Source organism: Acinonyx jubatus, chromosome C1 (genome assembly GCF_027475565.1).
Source record: "Acinonyx jubatus isolate Ajub_Pintada_27869175 chromosome C1, VMU_Ajub_asm_v1.0, whole genome shotgun sequence".
Classification (NCBI taxonomy): Eukaryota; Metazoa; Chordata; class Mammalia; order Carnivora; family Felidae; genus Acinonyx; species Acinonyx jubatus.
The window spans coordinates 174,214,308-174,231,209 of NC_069381.1; the positions used below are offsets into that span (position 1 = coordinate 174,214,308).

Below are 16,902 nucleotides of genomic sequence, written 5' to 3' on the forward strand. Positions count from 1 at the left end.
ACAGTAATAGCAGGGGACTTTAACATCCCACTTACAACAATGGGCAGATCACCTAAACAAGGAAGATCATCAACAAGAAAACAATGGCTTTGGTGTTGTTTTTTTTTTTCATTACAATTTTTTTTTTAATGCTTATTTATTTTTGAGAGAGAGAGAGAGAGAGAGAGAGAGAGAGAGCAAGCACACACACACGAGCTGGGGAGGGGCAGAGACAGAGGGAGACACAGAATCCGGAGCAGGATCCAGGCTCTGAGCTGTCAGCACAGAGCCCAATGAAGGGCTCAAACTCCCGAACTACGAGATCATAACCTGAGCCAACGTCAGATGCCCAACTGACTGAGCCACCCAGATGCCCAATGCAAACAATAGCTTTAAATGACACATTACACCAATGGGCTTAACAAACATATTCAGAACATTTCATCCTAAAGCAGCAGAACACACATTCTTCTCAAGTACACATGAAACATTCTACAGAATAGATTACATACTGGGTCACAAATCAGCCCTCAACAAATATAAAAAGATCAAGATCATATCATGCATATTTTCAAATCACAATGCAATGACTTGTAATTAAACACACGAAAACATTTGGAAAACCCTCAAATACATGGAGGTTAAAGGGTATCCTACCAAAGAACGAATGGGTTACCAGGAAATTAAAGAATAAAAAAATATATGGAAGCAAACAGAAATGAAAATATGACAGTCCAAACTCTTTGGGATGTAGCAAAGGCAGTGCTAAGAGGAACGAATATTAGAATTGAGGCCTATCTCAAGAAGCAAGAAAGATCCCAAATCTTGCACCCAAGCAAGAAAGGTGCCCAAAGATCTGGCACCTAAAGGAGCCAGAAAAGGAGCAAATAAAGCCTAAAGCCAGCAGAAGGGAAATAATAAAGATTACAGAAGTAAACAATCTAGAAACAGCAACAACAACAAAAACAGTAGAACAGATCAACAAAACCAAGAGCTGGTTCTTTAAAAGAATAAACAAAATTGATAAACCTTTAGCCAGATTTATCAAAAAGAGAAAGGATCCAAATAGATAAAAACACAAAGGAAAGAGGAGATATCACAATAAACATTACAGAAATACAAATTAAGAGAGAATACTATGAAAAATTATATGTCAGCAAACTGGGCAATCTGGAAGAAATGGACAAAATCCTATAGAAACCTGCAAAGTACCAAAACTGAAAAAAGAAGAAATAGAAAATCTGAAGAGACCTGTAACCAGCAAAGAAATTCAATCAGTAATCAAAAATCTCCCAACAAATATAAAACCTCCTAGAGTCCTGGGCCAGATGGCTTCCCAGGGGAATTCTACCAGACATTTCAAGAAGATTTAATACCTATTCTCAAACTGTTCCAAAAAAATAGAAATGGAAGGAAAGCTTCCACACTCATTCTATGAAGCCAGCATTACCTTGATTCCAAAACCAAAGACCCCACTAAAAAGAATTATAGGCCAATATCCCTGATGAACCTGGGTGCAAAAATTCTCAACAAGATACCAGCAAAGTGAATTCAACAGTACATTAAAAGAATTATTCACCATGATCAAGTAGGATTTATTCCTGGGCTGCAGGGCTGGTTCCATATTCACAAATCAGTCAATGTTATATACCACATTAATAAAAGAATAGATAAGAACCATATGATCCTGTCAATAGATGGAGAAAAAGCATCTGAAAAATACAGCATCCATTCTTGACAAAAACCCTCAACAAAGTAGGGACAGATGGAAAATACCTCAACATCATCAAGGCCATATATGAAAGACACACAGCTAATATCTTCCTTAACAGGGAAAGACTGAGAGCATTTCCCTTATGGTTAGGAACAAAGCATTTCCCTTATGGTTAGGAACAAAATAAAGATGCCCACTCTCACCACTACTATTTAAGACTGGAAGTCTTAGCCTTAGCAGTCAGGCAACAAAAAGAAATAAAGGGCATACAAATTGGCAAGGAAAAAGTCAAACTTTCAGTATTTGCAGACGACACGATACTCTATGTGGAAAACCCAAAAGACTCCACCAAAGAATTGCTACAACTAATGCATGAATTCAGCAAAGTCGTAGGATATAAAAACAATGTTCGGAAATCTGGTGCATTTCGAACAATAATGAAGCAGCAGAAAAAGATATCAAGGAATTGATTCCATTTATAATCGCACCAAAAACAATAAGATACCTAGGAATAAACCTAATTAAAGAGGTAAAAGATCTGTATTCTGAAAACTACAGAAGACATGAAAGAAGTTGAAGAGGACACAATGAAATGGAAAAACATTCCTTGCTCATTGATTGGAAGAACAAACATTGTTGAAATGTCTATACTGCCCAAAGCAATCTACACACTTAATGGAATCCCTATCAAAATATCACCAGCATTCTTCGCAGAGCTAAAACAATCCTAAAATTTGTACAGAACCACAACAGACCCCAAATAGCCAAAGCAATCCTGAAAAAGAAAAACAAAACTGGAGGAATCACAAGTCTGGATTTCAAGCTATATTACAAAGCTGAGGTCATCAAGACAGTATGGTATTGGCACAAAAACAGACATATAGATCAATGGAACAGAATAGACAACCCAGAAATTGACCCACAACTATATGGTCAACAAATCTTTGACAAAGCAGGAAAGACTATCCAACGGAAAAAAGGTCTCTTCAACAAATGGTGTTGGGAAAACTGGATGGCAACATGCAGAAAAATTGGAACACTTTCTTACACCAGACACATTCAAAATGTATGAAAGAGCTAAATGTGAGACAGGAAACCATCAAAATCCTACAGTAGAACACAGGTAGCAACCTCTTTAACCTCTGCTAGAGCAACTTTTTAGTGCACATGTTGCCAAAGGCAAGGGAAACAAAAGCAAACATGAACTACTGGGACCTCATCAAGATCTTCTCTGCACAGAGAAGGAGACAATCAACAGAACTCAAAGACAGCCTACACAATGGGAAAAGATATTTGTAAATGACATATATGATGGTTAGTATCCAAAATCTATAAAGAACTTATCAAATTCAACACCCAAAAAACAACCAACCAGTAAAGAAATGGGCAGACGTCATGAATAGACATTTTTCCAAAGAAGATATCCAGATGGCCAACAGACACATGAAAAGATGCTGAACATCACTCATTATCAGGGAAATACAAATCAAAACCACAATGAGATACCACCTGGCACCTGTCAGAGTGGCTAAAATTAACACAAGAGACAACAGGTGTTAGTGAGGATGCAGTGAAAGAGGAACCCTCTTGCACTGTTGATGGGAACACAAACTGGTGCAGCCACTCTGGAGAACAGTATGGAGGTTCCTCAAATAGTTAAAAATAGAATTACCCTATGATCCAAGAATTGCACTAGGTATTTACCTAAAGGATACAAAAATACAGATTGAAAGGGGTACATGCACCCTGATGTTTATAGCAGCATTATCAACAATAGCCAAACTATGGAGAGAGCCCACATGTCCATCAACTGATGAGTGGATAAAAAAGATGTGGTGTGTATACACACACACACACACACACACACACACACACACACACACACGAGTATCAGGCATCAAAAAGAATGAAATCTTGCCATTTGTAATGACATGAAGCTATATTCACGGAGCTAGAATGTATTATACTAAGCAAACTAAGTCAATCAGCAAAGTAAGTCAAATACCATAATTTCATTCATATGTGGAATTTAAGAAACAAAACAGGTGAATATATGGGAAGACAGGGAGGAGAAAAGAGGGAATCAAATCATAAGAGACTCTTAACCATAGAGAACAAACAGAGTTGATGGGGGGAGGTGGGTGGGAGATGGGCTAGATGGGTGATGGGTACTAAAGACAGCACTTGTGATGAGCACTGGGTGTTATAAGTAAGTAATGAATTACTGAATTCTATTCCTGAAACCAATATTGCACTGTATATTAACTAAGATTTGAATTAGAAAAAAGAAAAATAAAATATAAGGAAACACTTTTTTTCTTTCTTTTATGTAGAAGTCTGAAATATTCCAAGTTTCATAATTATATTGTAGTTCCAAGCACATCAGTATCCAGTGTGCACTCCTTTATACAAAAACAGCTTTTCTTCTGCTGTTACCTGTTGAGTCACCTTGTAGAAAGATCAAAGTGTGCCTAACACTGACAAACACTGCTTAAAATTCAACTATGGCTATGGATGGGGCCTCTTTATTAGTTTGAAAAGGATCATTTTTTTTTAATTTTTATCACTGTTGCTTAGAAAGACCATATATTGATCTGTTGCATATTAAATAGAATATATAGATTAAAGGCACAAATTGCAATATATTACAAGAAGACTATTCTCCAATGACCCAGCCTTTCTAATAAAAATGTCCTTAAATGTTTCTCCCCAGGACAAGGAGGACTACAGGGAGATGAAGCATGCTTACTGAAGTCTCTGTTACAGTCACAGGACCTAAAAACAGCTCAGCTTTGCTATAAACATCCAGCAGGTAGACAAGACACTTGGGTATAGATAAAGGTTTTGTGAAACTGCTTTCTGAGGCTCAAGTGAGCTCAGGAAAAAAAACCCAAAAAACTGTGCAGTGTCACCACCATGGAGCTGATGCCCTTCAAGGTTTCCCTATCACAAAATCCACCACACTCAGAGCAGAAATGATCCATATATTACCTTCAACTGTTCTAAGGCAAAAGATGAACCATCTTGCTGTAAATTTTCAATAATCTGTTCCACAGTATTGGCTGAGAAGCAACTATAAAAAAGGAAACACATGATTTCACCAATCTGCAAGCAATTTCTTCTTTCCAAAATAGCAATGAATATAAACACAGGCTTTCCCCAAACTGCATTTCAATAATGAAAAAATTTCTAAGATACTTTACAGGATGATGAAATAAAACACTGCCTCTCTGGGTGTTTGCAGTCTGCTTTCATTAATTCAACACGAAGCCAATTTTTTCTTTTTTTTGCTTTCTTGCGTCTATTATATGTAAATAAATATTGTAACTGTGAAAAACTGATGCTTCTAAAATTAGAGGTAGATGTCTTATTTTCCAGTAATTTTCCTCCTCTTATGTTCCTTAAGCCAGTCTGTCAATCTCTCAAATCACTGCACAAAAAAATTCTTGGCTGATCAGCTTCATAAGAACTCTGTAAAAAATGACTTTACAAAAATAAAAGATAATTCAATTGTTATTTTCTAGCCTCATCTTTAAAAAAAGATGTTTTGCACTAAAATGAATCAGCATGATAAAGTATATGGATTTAATCCCTCTGAAAGAGTAAGCAAGAAGCTACTTTAAAAAGTGAAAATAAAAGCACTATGCTATCTAATCTCAGAATTCAGTGCATTTCCAAACACAATGTAATAATGTTAGCAAATTCAATTTAATACAGTCCTTCCAAGACCTCTCCTTAAGTACCTGTTTATTTTGTCCATGTGTTCCTCAAGTATAAAAGACTTGTCTTGATCAATCTTGGACTGTTTGGGAAAAAAAATCTCATAATTAACTTGAAGTAACCCAAATCTTCTAAAAGTCCTTTAAAATGTCATCAAATTTAATAATACACTTTGAGTCAAATTATCACTTTCAGTCAAATTATATCCAACAAGCTCATAAATAACTAAAAATCCAGACTGTATTTTTCCAGAGTAGGCCTTAAAAGTGTGAACGGCAAAATATGTTCTTGTATTTTTATGTAGAATTCATTATATATGCTACATCATTAAAATATGTCAATGAACTAAGCATTTTAAGGGACCTGAGAAATCATCCTGTCCAAATTTCCATTTGGTATGGAAATTCCTACATGACTGTTATCTCTGTAGCGCTGACCTCCAGGGACAGAAAACAGTACCTCAGGAAGGAACTCACAAATGATTGAACAATTAGGATTTTTTTTTTTTTATTCTGGACCAAACTAGTCCTTTCCTGTTTATAGTGCTAGTTAATCCTACTTCCACCTCTCTTCTCACACAGAACAGTTTTGTGTTCCCTCACAAACCAGGTCCAGTCCTTCTACATTAGCTACAGGTATGACTGGGTCATAGCAAAGTATAGCAGGGCTCCACATATCCTTGTTTGTTCTGGGTACAACACTTTTACTAATAAGACTAAGCCTGAGTTAGTTTTCAGGCAGTTCTATTATGCTGCTATTTTTTTTAAACCAGTCCCATTGTAAGCTACATTTCTCCCGTGCTATACTTTATAAATTTGGTACTTTGGATGGAAATTCAAAATTTTCACTTATCTCTATTGTGATCCTGTGATTTAAAATAAGAAATACAAGGGCAACCAGCTGGCTCAGTCAGTAGAGCATGTGACTCTTGATTTTGGAGTTGTGGGTTTGAGCCCTAACTTGGAGGTAGAGACTACTTAAAAATAAAATCTTAAAAAAATATAAAAAAATACATATTTAGTCTTTGCCCATACATTTGTTCTTTGTTGCTGGCTCTTAGCTCCCCCAAACCTTGGAATTTCTCTAAACAGGGCATCGTTTTGTAGTATTTGGTCTTTTGTCCTGGGTTCCTAAAATAAAGGTGAAATGGGTCTTTGGTTATTCATAACAAGCCCCTTCCAACCACACTAGAGTTCAAGTTAATGAGGGGACTTTTGGAAAAGAAAGGGCTGACTTCCAGGGAAACCAACCAGTGATTAGAGGGTGAGACTGAAAGTCCCTCCCCCACACTAGTACCACCTCCCCACTTCCCTCCATCTCCAGTGAGGGGAAAGAGGTTGTGGACTGAGTTCAGTCACCAATGGCCAATAGTTTAATCAACAGTGAGTACGTAATAAAGCCTCCATAAAAATCCAATAGGATGGAGAGCTTCCAGGTTAGTGAACACATCTCCAAGTGGGCAGAGTGGTACACCCCAACCTCACTGGGACAGAAGCTCCTGGGCTTGAGACCCTTCTAGACCTTGCCCTGTGTACCATTTACTGGACTATTCATTCGTATCTTTTACTGTATCCTTTATAATAAACCAAAAACACTGTTTCCCTGAGTTCTATGAGAAATTCTGGCAAATTATCAAACCCAGGGAAGGGGTCATGAGAACCCCAATTTATGGCCAACCAGTCAGAAGTGACAAGTTGGGACTTGTGCCTGGCATCTGAAATGGGGTCGGTTTTGTGGGACTGAGACATTAGGGTGTGGTATCTGATGCTAACTCCAGGTAGACAGCATTAGGATTAAAACTGACTACTGGACATCCATCTGGTGTTGCAGAGAATTGCCTGATGTGTGCACACACATTTGGTGTCAAAAGTGTTATGAGTGTGGTAGTAGTGGGAGAGTAAAGGAAAACACAGGGAGTGATTTTTTAATCCATATTCTTTCACCTAATTTTTTTTCTTAGTTTCAAGTCAATTTGATCAAAATGCTGTCAACAGTCTCATCCAATTCACTGAGAAAAATTCTAAAAAACTGAAAAAGGCCAACATGACTTTATTTATAGACTAATACCCTCAAATTTAACAGAACTGTTTGATAAGGCCCTTCAACTCCCACACACTATAATTCACGCTATATTTACCCAACATGAGAGACTGTCAAATGCTTTGACAAAAATCTGGTGAAATCCTCATGCACTCTGTGTTCACAGTCAGAGCACTGAACATTCAGGGGCTCTGTGAATCCATATTCATGTTCTTGAGTTCTGGATAAAATTCTTATACTATTTTTCTAAAGATTTCCTCCCCTCTCACTTCTCTGTTATGAATTCCTAATAATAAGATATTAGACCTCTTGGAATAATACCTCTAATCTTCCTTTCTCTTCATTTTCCAGGTTATTAACCTTTCTGTCTTGTTACAGTTTTCTTCCACCTTCAATTTTAATCTAATCTGTTGTGGGGTTTTTCCCTTTTGTTAATCACACTTCTCTTTTATTCTTTGACTACTTTATTTTATTGCTTTTATTTTTAATTTTTATTTTTGAGAGAGAGAGAGACAGAGCATGAGTGGGGGAGCGGCAGAGAGTGGGAGACAAAGAATCTGAAGCAGGCCCCAGGCTCTGAGCTGTCAGCACAGAGCCTAATGTGGGGCTCGAACTCTCAAACCACAAGATCATGACCTGCTCAATCAACTGAGACACCCAGACGTCCCTGAATACTTTACTTTATAACTTCTGTTCTTATTTCACAGATGAAATATTTTCCTCTTATCAGAACCATAAAAATTTTAACAGTTATAGTTTTTCTTCCTTTCCTTCCTCCCTCTTTCTCTTTCTCCTCCCTGCATTGTCTGCTTGTTTCAAGTGCCTTCTTTGTTTTTACACTTAGCATAAAAAATTTTAGTGTGAAGTATTACAATTAAATAGCTTTATGTGTAAAGTCAATCGTAGTTATAGGATTATCAATTGTCAATTGTCGGAAGCATTACAGATATCAGGCAAAGACCTGGATGTTTCCTGGAGGCGGAGGGGGGGGCGGTGGGGACAGTCCTCAAGTGGCAACATCTATAGTTTTTTTTCTTTTTCTTCAAATGTACTGCTTGGAAGTGGGATGGTGGCATTGACCGAATGTTTGTGTCACCCCAAAATTCATGCTGAAACTTTAATCCCCAAAGTGATGGTATTTGGAGATGGTGCCTTTGGGAGATAATTAAGTCAAGAGGGTGGAGCCCTCATGATGGGATTAGGATCCTTATAAGAAGAGACCTGAGAGAGTTCACTTTGCTGTGTAAGGACACAGCAAGAAGGAGGTCATCTGCAAACCAGGAAGAGGGTCCTCACCAAGAATTTAACTGACACCAAATCTTTGGAATTTCCAGCCTCCAGAACTGTGAGAAATAAGTTTCTATTGTTTAAGCCATCAAACTTAATGGTGTTTTTATTACAGCTGCCCAAACTAAGATAGAGGATATTTAATAGTCTGGAAGCTAACTAGAAGAAGAGGCTAGGGGTATTCCTATTCACTATGTTATGCCTCTTTTTTTTTTTTTTTTTTTGGAAGAACCTGCTCCTTTCCCTCAGTCAGCAAGGTCTGTTTGATTTGATCTAAGGAGTAAATTTCCAATCTTCCTTCAGTCAGGCTATGAAAGGTTAGTTGCTGCTACAGGAGGAAGACTTGTGGAGGCCTAACTGCTCCTTATAAAAATTTGAAGGGATCCTCTTGTTTTTTCTGTCCATCTCCACACCCCAGTCTTCAGAGGACCCTGGTACCTTACAGAGCATACACAGCAAGAACTGGCTTGCTTCTTACTGCCTTCCCCCACTGAAAGATAAGACTTCAATGTTCTCAAATCTAAAGTAGCCGCCCCCTAGGGGCGCCTGGGTGGCTCAGTCAGTTAAGCGTCTGACTTCAGCTCAGGTCATGATCTTGCGGATCGTGAGTTCGAGCCCCGCATCGGGCTCTGTCCTGACAGCTCAGAGCCTGGAGCCTGTTTCAGATTCTGTGTCTCCCTCTCTCTCTGCCCCTCCCCCGTCCACGTTCTCTGTCTCAAAAATAAATAAATGTTAAATAAATAAATAAATAAATAAATTTAAAGTAGCTGCCCTCATCCTTCTGTTTTCAGCCTTCCAAAATATTGACATCTCATGCCTGCCACTTTCTCCTTTTCTGTTCTTTGTGGATTTGCACCTTTTTTATTCCTTCATTACAATTAAGTGGGGTTTTAGAAGGGAGCATGTATTCAACCCATCAAGTTTAATAAAAAGTCATATAACATTTTTAGAGTTTTGGCTCTTAAAAGAAAGTTAAATAACATAAGTAAGGAATTACAAGTGACACTGCAATATATTTTATTATTATATTTAGATATGTACCAGAGTTTCACTTTTAGCAGCTCAACAGGGTCAACACTGAACCATCCATTACAGACATGTCACAGTGTACTGTAAAAAGCCCTTGCAAGGGCAATCACAAGGTTATGCACTGATATTCACCAGCAATGAGAAGATAAGCTGTGCAGTTGTGCAGCAAAGAAGTTGTCTTCTCAGATGACTATCCTAACAATTGTGAAGCAGTGATCCTTCCATCAAGCTTTAAAGAAAATTAATCTCAGCATATTTATATCCACCAACTGCTAATTGTTCAATCACTCCCTCTTCCCCATGAATTAAAATCTGAAGTTAGAATACTGAAAGATTACCTTTGTATGGTAAGCTTCTAAGACATCCGCAATATTTTCTTTTGAAGGTGATTTTAGGGCTATCAAATCTTCTTCTAACATGCCCAACTAAAAGAGGAAAAAAAAAAAAAAAGAAAACACTTGAAACCCAAAAGAAACACTTTTTTTTTTTTAGAAACCTTATATTCTTTTTAAAAATACTTGTCTTAAAATTATGATGTGCTCTCTTCAGCTGAATCAGTGAAGGAAACTTTCTCTGAAGTTGAATGCACACACATTCCCACACAGCACATACCTTGCAAGGAACTAGATAAAGATGGAAGAAAATAAAGAGGAGAAAGAGAGACATTCATCTTTGTTTCTCTCTGGCTATTAGACACTTGAAATGTAGTATTGCAACCAAAGATCTGAATTACAAATTTTAACTAAAATTGCCACATGTGACTAATGGCTACTATAGTCAATGCACAGCTATACCATACAGCCACACTTAACTCTCCATCTATATCCCTCACATACCTGTTCTAAGCTCAACAAATGGGACTTTTTATTGTTTCCAAAACATACCAAATGCTTTCCTGCCCATGAGCTTGCTCATTACATATTTTCTCTATCCAGAATGCCTTTCCTGACAAAACTCATCTTAAGGCTTAGCTGAACTGCAACCTCTGTGGGAAAACTTCCAGTCCCTTCTTATAAGTAAGTTTTCCCTCCTTTCAATCCACTGAGTACTTTCTCTGTATGACAGAGAAGGGAATAGGTTGTGCATTAGCACTGTCTCCCATCCTTAACTAAATTCCGCTCTATTCAAGATTGTCCCTCCAGAAGAGATAATGGACTCCTATGTTTGCTTCCTATTACACCTAAAGAGAAGAATGGGACTGCCCCCTACTCAATGTGACTGTGGATGCCCAAAACATGGAGAAAGATCTGAAACTTCAAGCAAATGTGATAGAAGGCCCTCCTAACAGTGTACAGGAAACAATTTTCAACTTTGTGTACTTTATTTTTTTTTTCTTAATGTTTATTTATTTTTGAGAGAGACAGAGACAGAATGCAAGTGGGTTAGGGGCAGAGAGAGAGGGAGACACAGAATCCGAAGCACACTCCAGGCTCTGAGCTGTCAGCACAGAGCCCGACGCAGGGCTCAAACTCATGGACCGCGAGATCATGACCTGAGCCAAAGTTGGACACTCAACTGACTGAGCCACCCAGATGCCCCTGTACTTTGTACTTTTTTATAATATTCCTTCTCCTATCCCAAAACATCTCCTTCAAGATCAGATATTCATTTAGAGACCTATGTGCATCCTGGAAAGCTAAGTTCACCCCATAGTTCCAGAAATGGAACACATTAATGGAGCACATTAGCAAGGTGGGCTAGTTGATACAGGCTAACCCACTTTCGGGTTCAAGGGTGATATAAGCCAGTTCAATGAGAGTGAGCTAAGCCAGTTGAAGCAGAATAAATCCCAAATCTCTTACTGGGAATTCTGAGGCAAAACCACATTGAATTGGATTTTCTCTTACTTTTACCACAAAGAGATTTAACTACTATGGTAGAAACTGCCATCCCCATTTGGAAATGAGAAAACTGGGTGATAAAGAAGCTAAATTCAACCTAGGATTTAAACTCAAGCTGTCTGTCTGCAGTTCTTTCCCACTATGCTATACTGTGCTAAGAAAATTGGCCACATTGTTAAAAAGAAGAGACAGATAAGCAACATGTGTCCCTTGCAACAGATACCCTTTAGAAAAGTTTTTAAGACTATTTTACAAATGGAACCCTTAAATGCACTGGTAAGGAAACTCACAATTGAGAAGACCTTTCAAAAATGTTTTTATAAAAGCCTATCTTTTTATATATAAATTTAAATCTTTATATATTAGGTTTTCTTAAAGAAGGTGTGGGGTTTTTTTGACCAAAGTGTAAATATTCATTAAAAATTAGGCACTGAAGGTGTCAGGCAAAACAGCCCTGAATCCAGATATAATTCTCTCCATTTTGCACATAAGGAAACATGATTGGAGAGCTTAAATACTGTCTCAAAGGTCACACAGCTTTAAGCGGCAGATCCTGGATTCAGACCCATGTCTAACCAAAAGCCTGTGATCTCAACCACTCATAATGCCTCCATGTACAATAGGAATTATTCTAACAACACAAAATGCAATCATCCAAGCAATTACCTTTTCAGAATCCACAAAATGTGTCGCAATTCCTGCTGCATACACATCTCTTCCTTTCAGTCTGAATCCTGTTAACGCAAGGAAGTAACCAAGTTTTCCTTGAAGTCGTGGCAAGAAATAACCTCCACCCACATCAGGGAAGAGTCCTGTAATAAAATAATGGAAAGAGATATCGACTCAAATGAAAAAAAAGAATGTAACTCTTTGAGATCAGATGGCCATCTCTCTCCGGAATTTGAATCTATACTAAAAATATTACTAAACTAAGTACTATCCAATGCAATCAAAATCACAAAAGACTTGCTATTAAATTGTGCTAACTTGAGGTTTTTTTCAAAATTTTCACATCTTACTGCCATACAAGTTAAAGTATTTGACAGCATAATTTTCTATATATAAGTAGTACTCAATAAATACTACCTAAAGTTTCCTATTTTTGATCATCTCTGAAATAGTAAAAACCGAAAGAATACTTTCTTTCCAAATGATAAGCAAAGAAAAAATATGCATAATCCAATATTATGTGAAAATTCATTATCATTTAAGTCATAGTCTATTCCATTAGTCAATGATATAATATTCAAGATTTAAAGTGATGCCATAACCTTTAGTCCTACGAAGAACAAGTTTACACCTAACAAAATCACTTGCATTAACTCTTTTCTTAGCCATCTTTTTTTAATTCCCTTATTAAAAATTCCTTATTAAAAATGACTGAAAGTAGCATATGCAAATATATGCCAGTACTTTTTGGTACTTAAGAGCTCCTTAAATAACTGTGACCCTCTTGTTTTATAATCCATGTATCTATTCTAAGATTGCTTCATTTATTCAAGTTGAGACTAGAACACAGGCATTCAAATTCTTCCCAATTCTACTTGACAAAAAAGTTCTTAGACTTGAAAGAATTACCATTCTACTCTAAATATCTCTTAGCATCTCAAATAAAAAAGGTCTAAAAGGGAATTCATGAGTTCCCCCAACTGCCATCATCTCCCTTCCAATATCACTCACCTCAATAAAGCAAGCACACAGCCATCCAGCCTGGACACCTTCTTCTCATAACCACCCCTTTAGCACCCACCAGTGACTATGACCTATTGATTCCTCCTCCAGAAAGTTCTCCCTACAATGAATGGCCAGAGTGATTTTTTTTTAATTTTTTAATGTTTATTTATTTTTGAGAGAGAGAGAGAGAGAGAGAGAGAGAAAGACAGAGTGCAAGCAGGGAAGGGGCAGAGAGATAGGGAGACACAGAATCTGACACAGGCTCCAGGCTCTGAGCTGTCAGCACAGAGCCTGATGTGGGGCCCAAACCCACAACTGTGAGATCATGACCTGAGCTGAAGTCAGATGCCCAACTAACACCCAGGCACCCCACCAGAGTGATCTTTTTAATTACACAAACCTTGATCATGTTTTGCCTTCTACTGCTTAAAACTCTTCCATAACTCTTCCAGAAAGTCTATCCCTCTTAGATTAAAACTAACACTTTCAAAGTCTTCAAGGCACCCAACCACTTTTTCAAATACATCTCTTACTATACTCACTCACTACATTCCAGCCACTCTGTTCTTCTTTCAGTTCCCCAACATTCTATACTCTACATACATTCTACACCATATACTACCTTCCCCACAGCCTCAGCAGCACTCTTCACAAGTGAAAAAATACTTTGTCCTGAAGTACTTTCCTCTGCTCCAGGGTAACACATTCTCTCTTTTTGCCCCTGCCTCAGTGGCTGCTTCTTTCCTTCCCCTACTGCCGGGTCCACTTCCCTTGCTTGACCTCTACATGCTGCTATGCCTAGGCTTGACCTTAGGCTATCCCTACCTCCCTACACACATATTTCCTCAGCACTTTTGGCTCTAGATAACATCTGTATGCTCTTAAGTCCCTGTTATGGACTGAACTGTGTCCCCCACAAAATTTTTAAACTGAAGACTTGACCCCCCCCCCACCATGTGACAATTTGGATATAGGCCCTCTAAAAAGATAAAGTTAAATGAGGTTATAATGCTAGGCCCTAATCCAGTACAACTGATCTTTATAAGAAGAAGACAACAGCACTAGAAGCACAGACACACAGGAAGGGCCATGTGAGGACACAGCAAGAAGGCAGCTATCCAGAAGCCAAGGAGAGAAGCCTCAGGTGAAACCAAACCTTCCAATACGTTGGTCTTAGACTTCCAGCCTCCAGAACTGTGAAAAGTAAATGTTGTTTACATCACCAGTCTATAGTATTGTTATTGTAGCCCTAACAGACCAATACGCTTCCAAATCTATATATCTAACTTATGCCTTTTCCCTTGAATAGGAAACTCTTTAGATCTGCACTCTAGACATAAGCACATGGATAATAAGCACCTCAAATATAACATGGCAAAAACACAATATGATTCCCAAAACCCTCTAACTACATGGCTCCTTCCCTAATCAGCCTCATCCATCCAGCCACACAAGCTAAACACCTTGGAATTATTCCTGATTCATCACATGAGTAAGCCAGTTCACTCCAAAACATTTTTCAAATCTATTTTATTCCAACATATAGTTCCATACTACCCCCAGCCAAAATCACCCCCTTTTAGACCTGTGCTATCCAATAGAATTTTCTGTGATGATGAAAATGTTCTATAATCTATGCTATCCAATATGGTAGGCACTAGACAGAATGTGGCTATTAAACACTTGAAATGTGGCTGGTGTGACTAATGAACTAAATTTATTTGAATTTAATTTATATTTAAATAGCCATATGCGGCCAATAGCTATAATATTATACAGCATAGTTCTAGATTAATATAATGACCTCCTAACAAGTCTCCCTGCTACTGCTCTTGTAACCCTATAATCCATTATCCTTAAAGTAGAATGATGGTATTAAAATGTAAATCAGACAAAGGGAGTTATGGTGGAGAAGTGGAGTGACCGGGACTTTCCTCATCCCTCCATCACAGCTGTACTAAGGTCAGATCACTTGGAACACCCAGGAAGTGGATCTGCAGAGTGGCAGAAGGATCTCCACAGTTGGAGAGAGACAGCTTAGCAGGATTGAGGTGCCTGTATGTAAATTGGGGGAGATAAAATGGCAGAGGCACAGAAGGGAGGGAAACCCTTTATGCAAAGACAAAAGGGAGAGAGAAGGGGGTTGTAAAAGTCAGCATCGAGGAAGGAATGGAAGAAAGACTAATTGTTAAAACAATTATGGTTCAGATAAGAAGAAAATATTTCATCTGTGAAATAAGAACAGTGGTTATAAAGTAAAGTAGTCAGGGGCACCTGGGTGGCTCAGTCGGTTGAGTGTCCAACTTCAGCTCAGGTCATGATCTCACCATTCCCGAGTTCAAGCTCTGTGTTGGGCTCTTTGCTAACAGCTCAGAGCCTGAAGCCTGCTTCAGATTCTGTGTCTCCCTCCCTCTCGGCCCCTCTCCTGCCCATGCTCTCTCTCTCTCTCAAAATTAACATTAAAAAAATTTTTTTAATGTCGAGAGTCCAATAAAAAAAATACAAGACATTGGGGTGCCTGGGTAACTCAAATGGTTAAGCAGTCGACTCTTGGTTTTGGCTCAAGTCATGATCTCACAGTTCATGAGTTTGAGTCCCAAATACGGCTCTACTTGGGATTCTCTCTCTCCCCGTCTCTCTGCCCCTCCCCTGGCATGCACTTGTGCTTTCTCTCTCTCAATATGAATAAACTTAAAGAAAATTGCAAGGCATTTAAAAAAGCAGGAAAATACTACCCATAATGAGGTGATAAAACAATCAAAATTGACACAGAATTGACATAATAAACATAAGAATTAGCAAACAAGAACATTAACACAGAATAAGTATATCTTATAGGTTCAAAAAGTTAAGTAGAAACAGAAGATATAAAAAAGACGTAAATGATACTTACAGAGATAAAAACCAAGATGAATGTATAAATAGAAAAATATCTGAATGGGAATTAAAGGAAATTACACTTAGTAAAAGATTAGTGAACTTGAAGACACAGGAATAGAAACTATTTAAATGAAAAAATGAAAAGCTTTCAAAATAAACAATACGTTAATGAGTTTAATATAAGTTTAAATGGAGTTCCTGTAAAGGGAGTGGGGGAAAGAAAAACACTTGAAGAAATAATGTCAACGTTGGAAAATTCAACAAAAACTATAAATCTAAGCTCAAGAAACACAAGCATAAGATGAAAAATACACCACAGCACATTATAATCATTTAGCCCCAAACAAATGTAAGTAGAAAATCTTAAGAGCAGCCAGAGATAATAAAAGCACACTGACAGAGGAACAAAGATGAGGAAAGCAGATTTCTCATGGGAAACATAAACAAGACAGCAATGCAACAACATCTTTAAAGTATTGAAATTTAAAAATCAGAATAGAATAAAATTGTATCCCAGGAGTCAAATCGCTGGCTTCAGCTTTCACCTTAGGAGATTAGAGAAAGAAGAGATGAAACCCAAAGGAGTAAAAGAAAGTAAATAGGATAAGATCAGAAAACAAGAAAATAGAACATGAAATAAAAAAGATGATTTCTGAGACCAATAAATAAACTTCTAATTAGAATGATCAGAAAAAAAATGAGAAGACACAAATTACTAATATCAAGCACTACAAAGTC

At 37.7% G+C, this 16,902-nt stretch overlaps 1 protein-coding gene across 4 annotated transcripts in view; it reads right to left on the minus strand.

Moving 5' to 3' along the window:
- Positions 1-16,902, minus strand: part of HIBCH (3-hydroxyisobutyryl-CoA hydrolase) — a 117,823-nt gene that overhangs the window by 25,329 nt on the left and 75,592 nt on the right. For all 4 annotated transcript variants that reach the window (XM_027054613.2, XM_053215443.1, XM_053215442.1 and 1 more), the window contains 4 exons: positions 12,277-12,422; positions 10,108-10,194; positions 5,437-5,495; positions 4,685-4,766 (listed from right to left, as the gene is read on the minus strand). In XM_027054613.2, the coding sequence (XP_026910414.1) occupies positions 4,685-4,766; positions 5,437-5,495; positions 10,108-10,194; positions 12,277-12,422 (374 nt within the window). The remainder of the gene's footprint in view (positions 1-4,684; positions 4,767-5,436; positions 5,496-10,107; positions 10,195-12,276; positions 12,423-16,902) is intronic.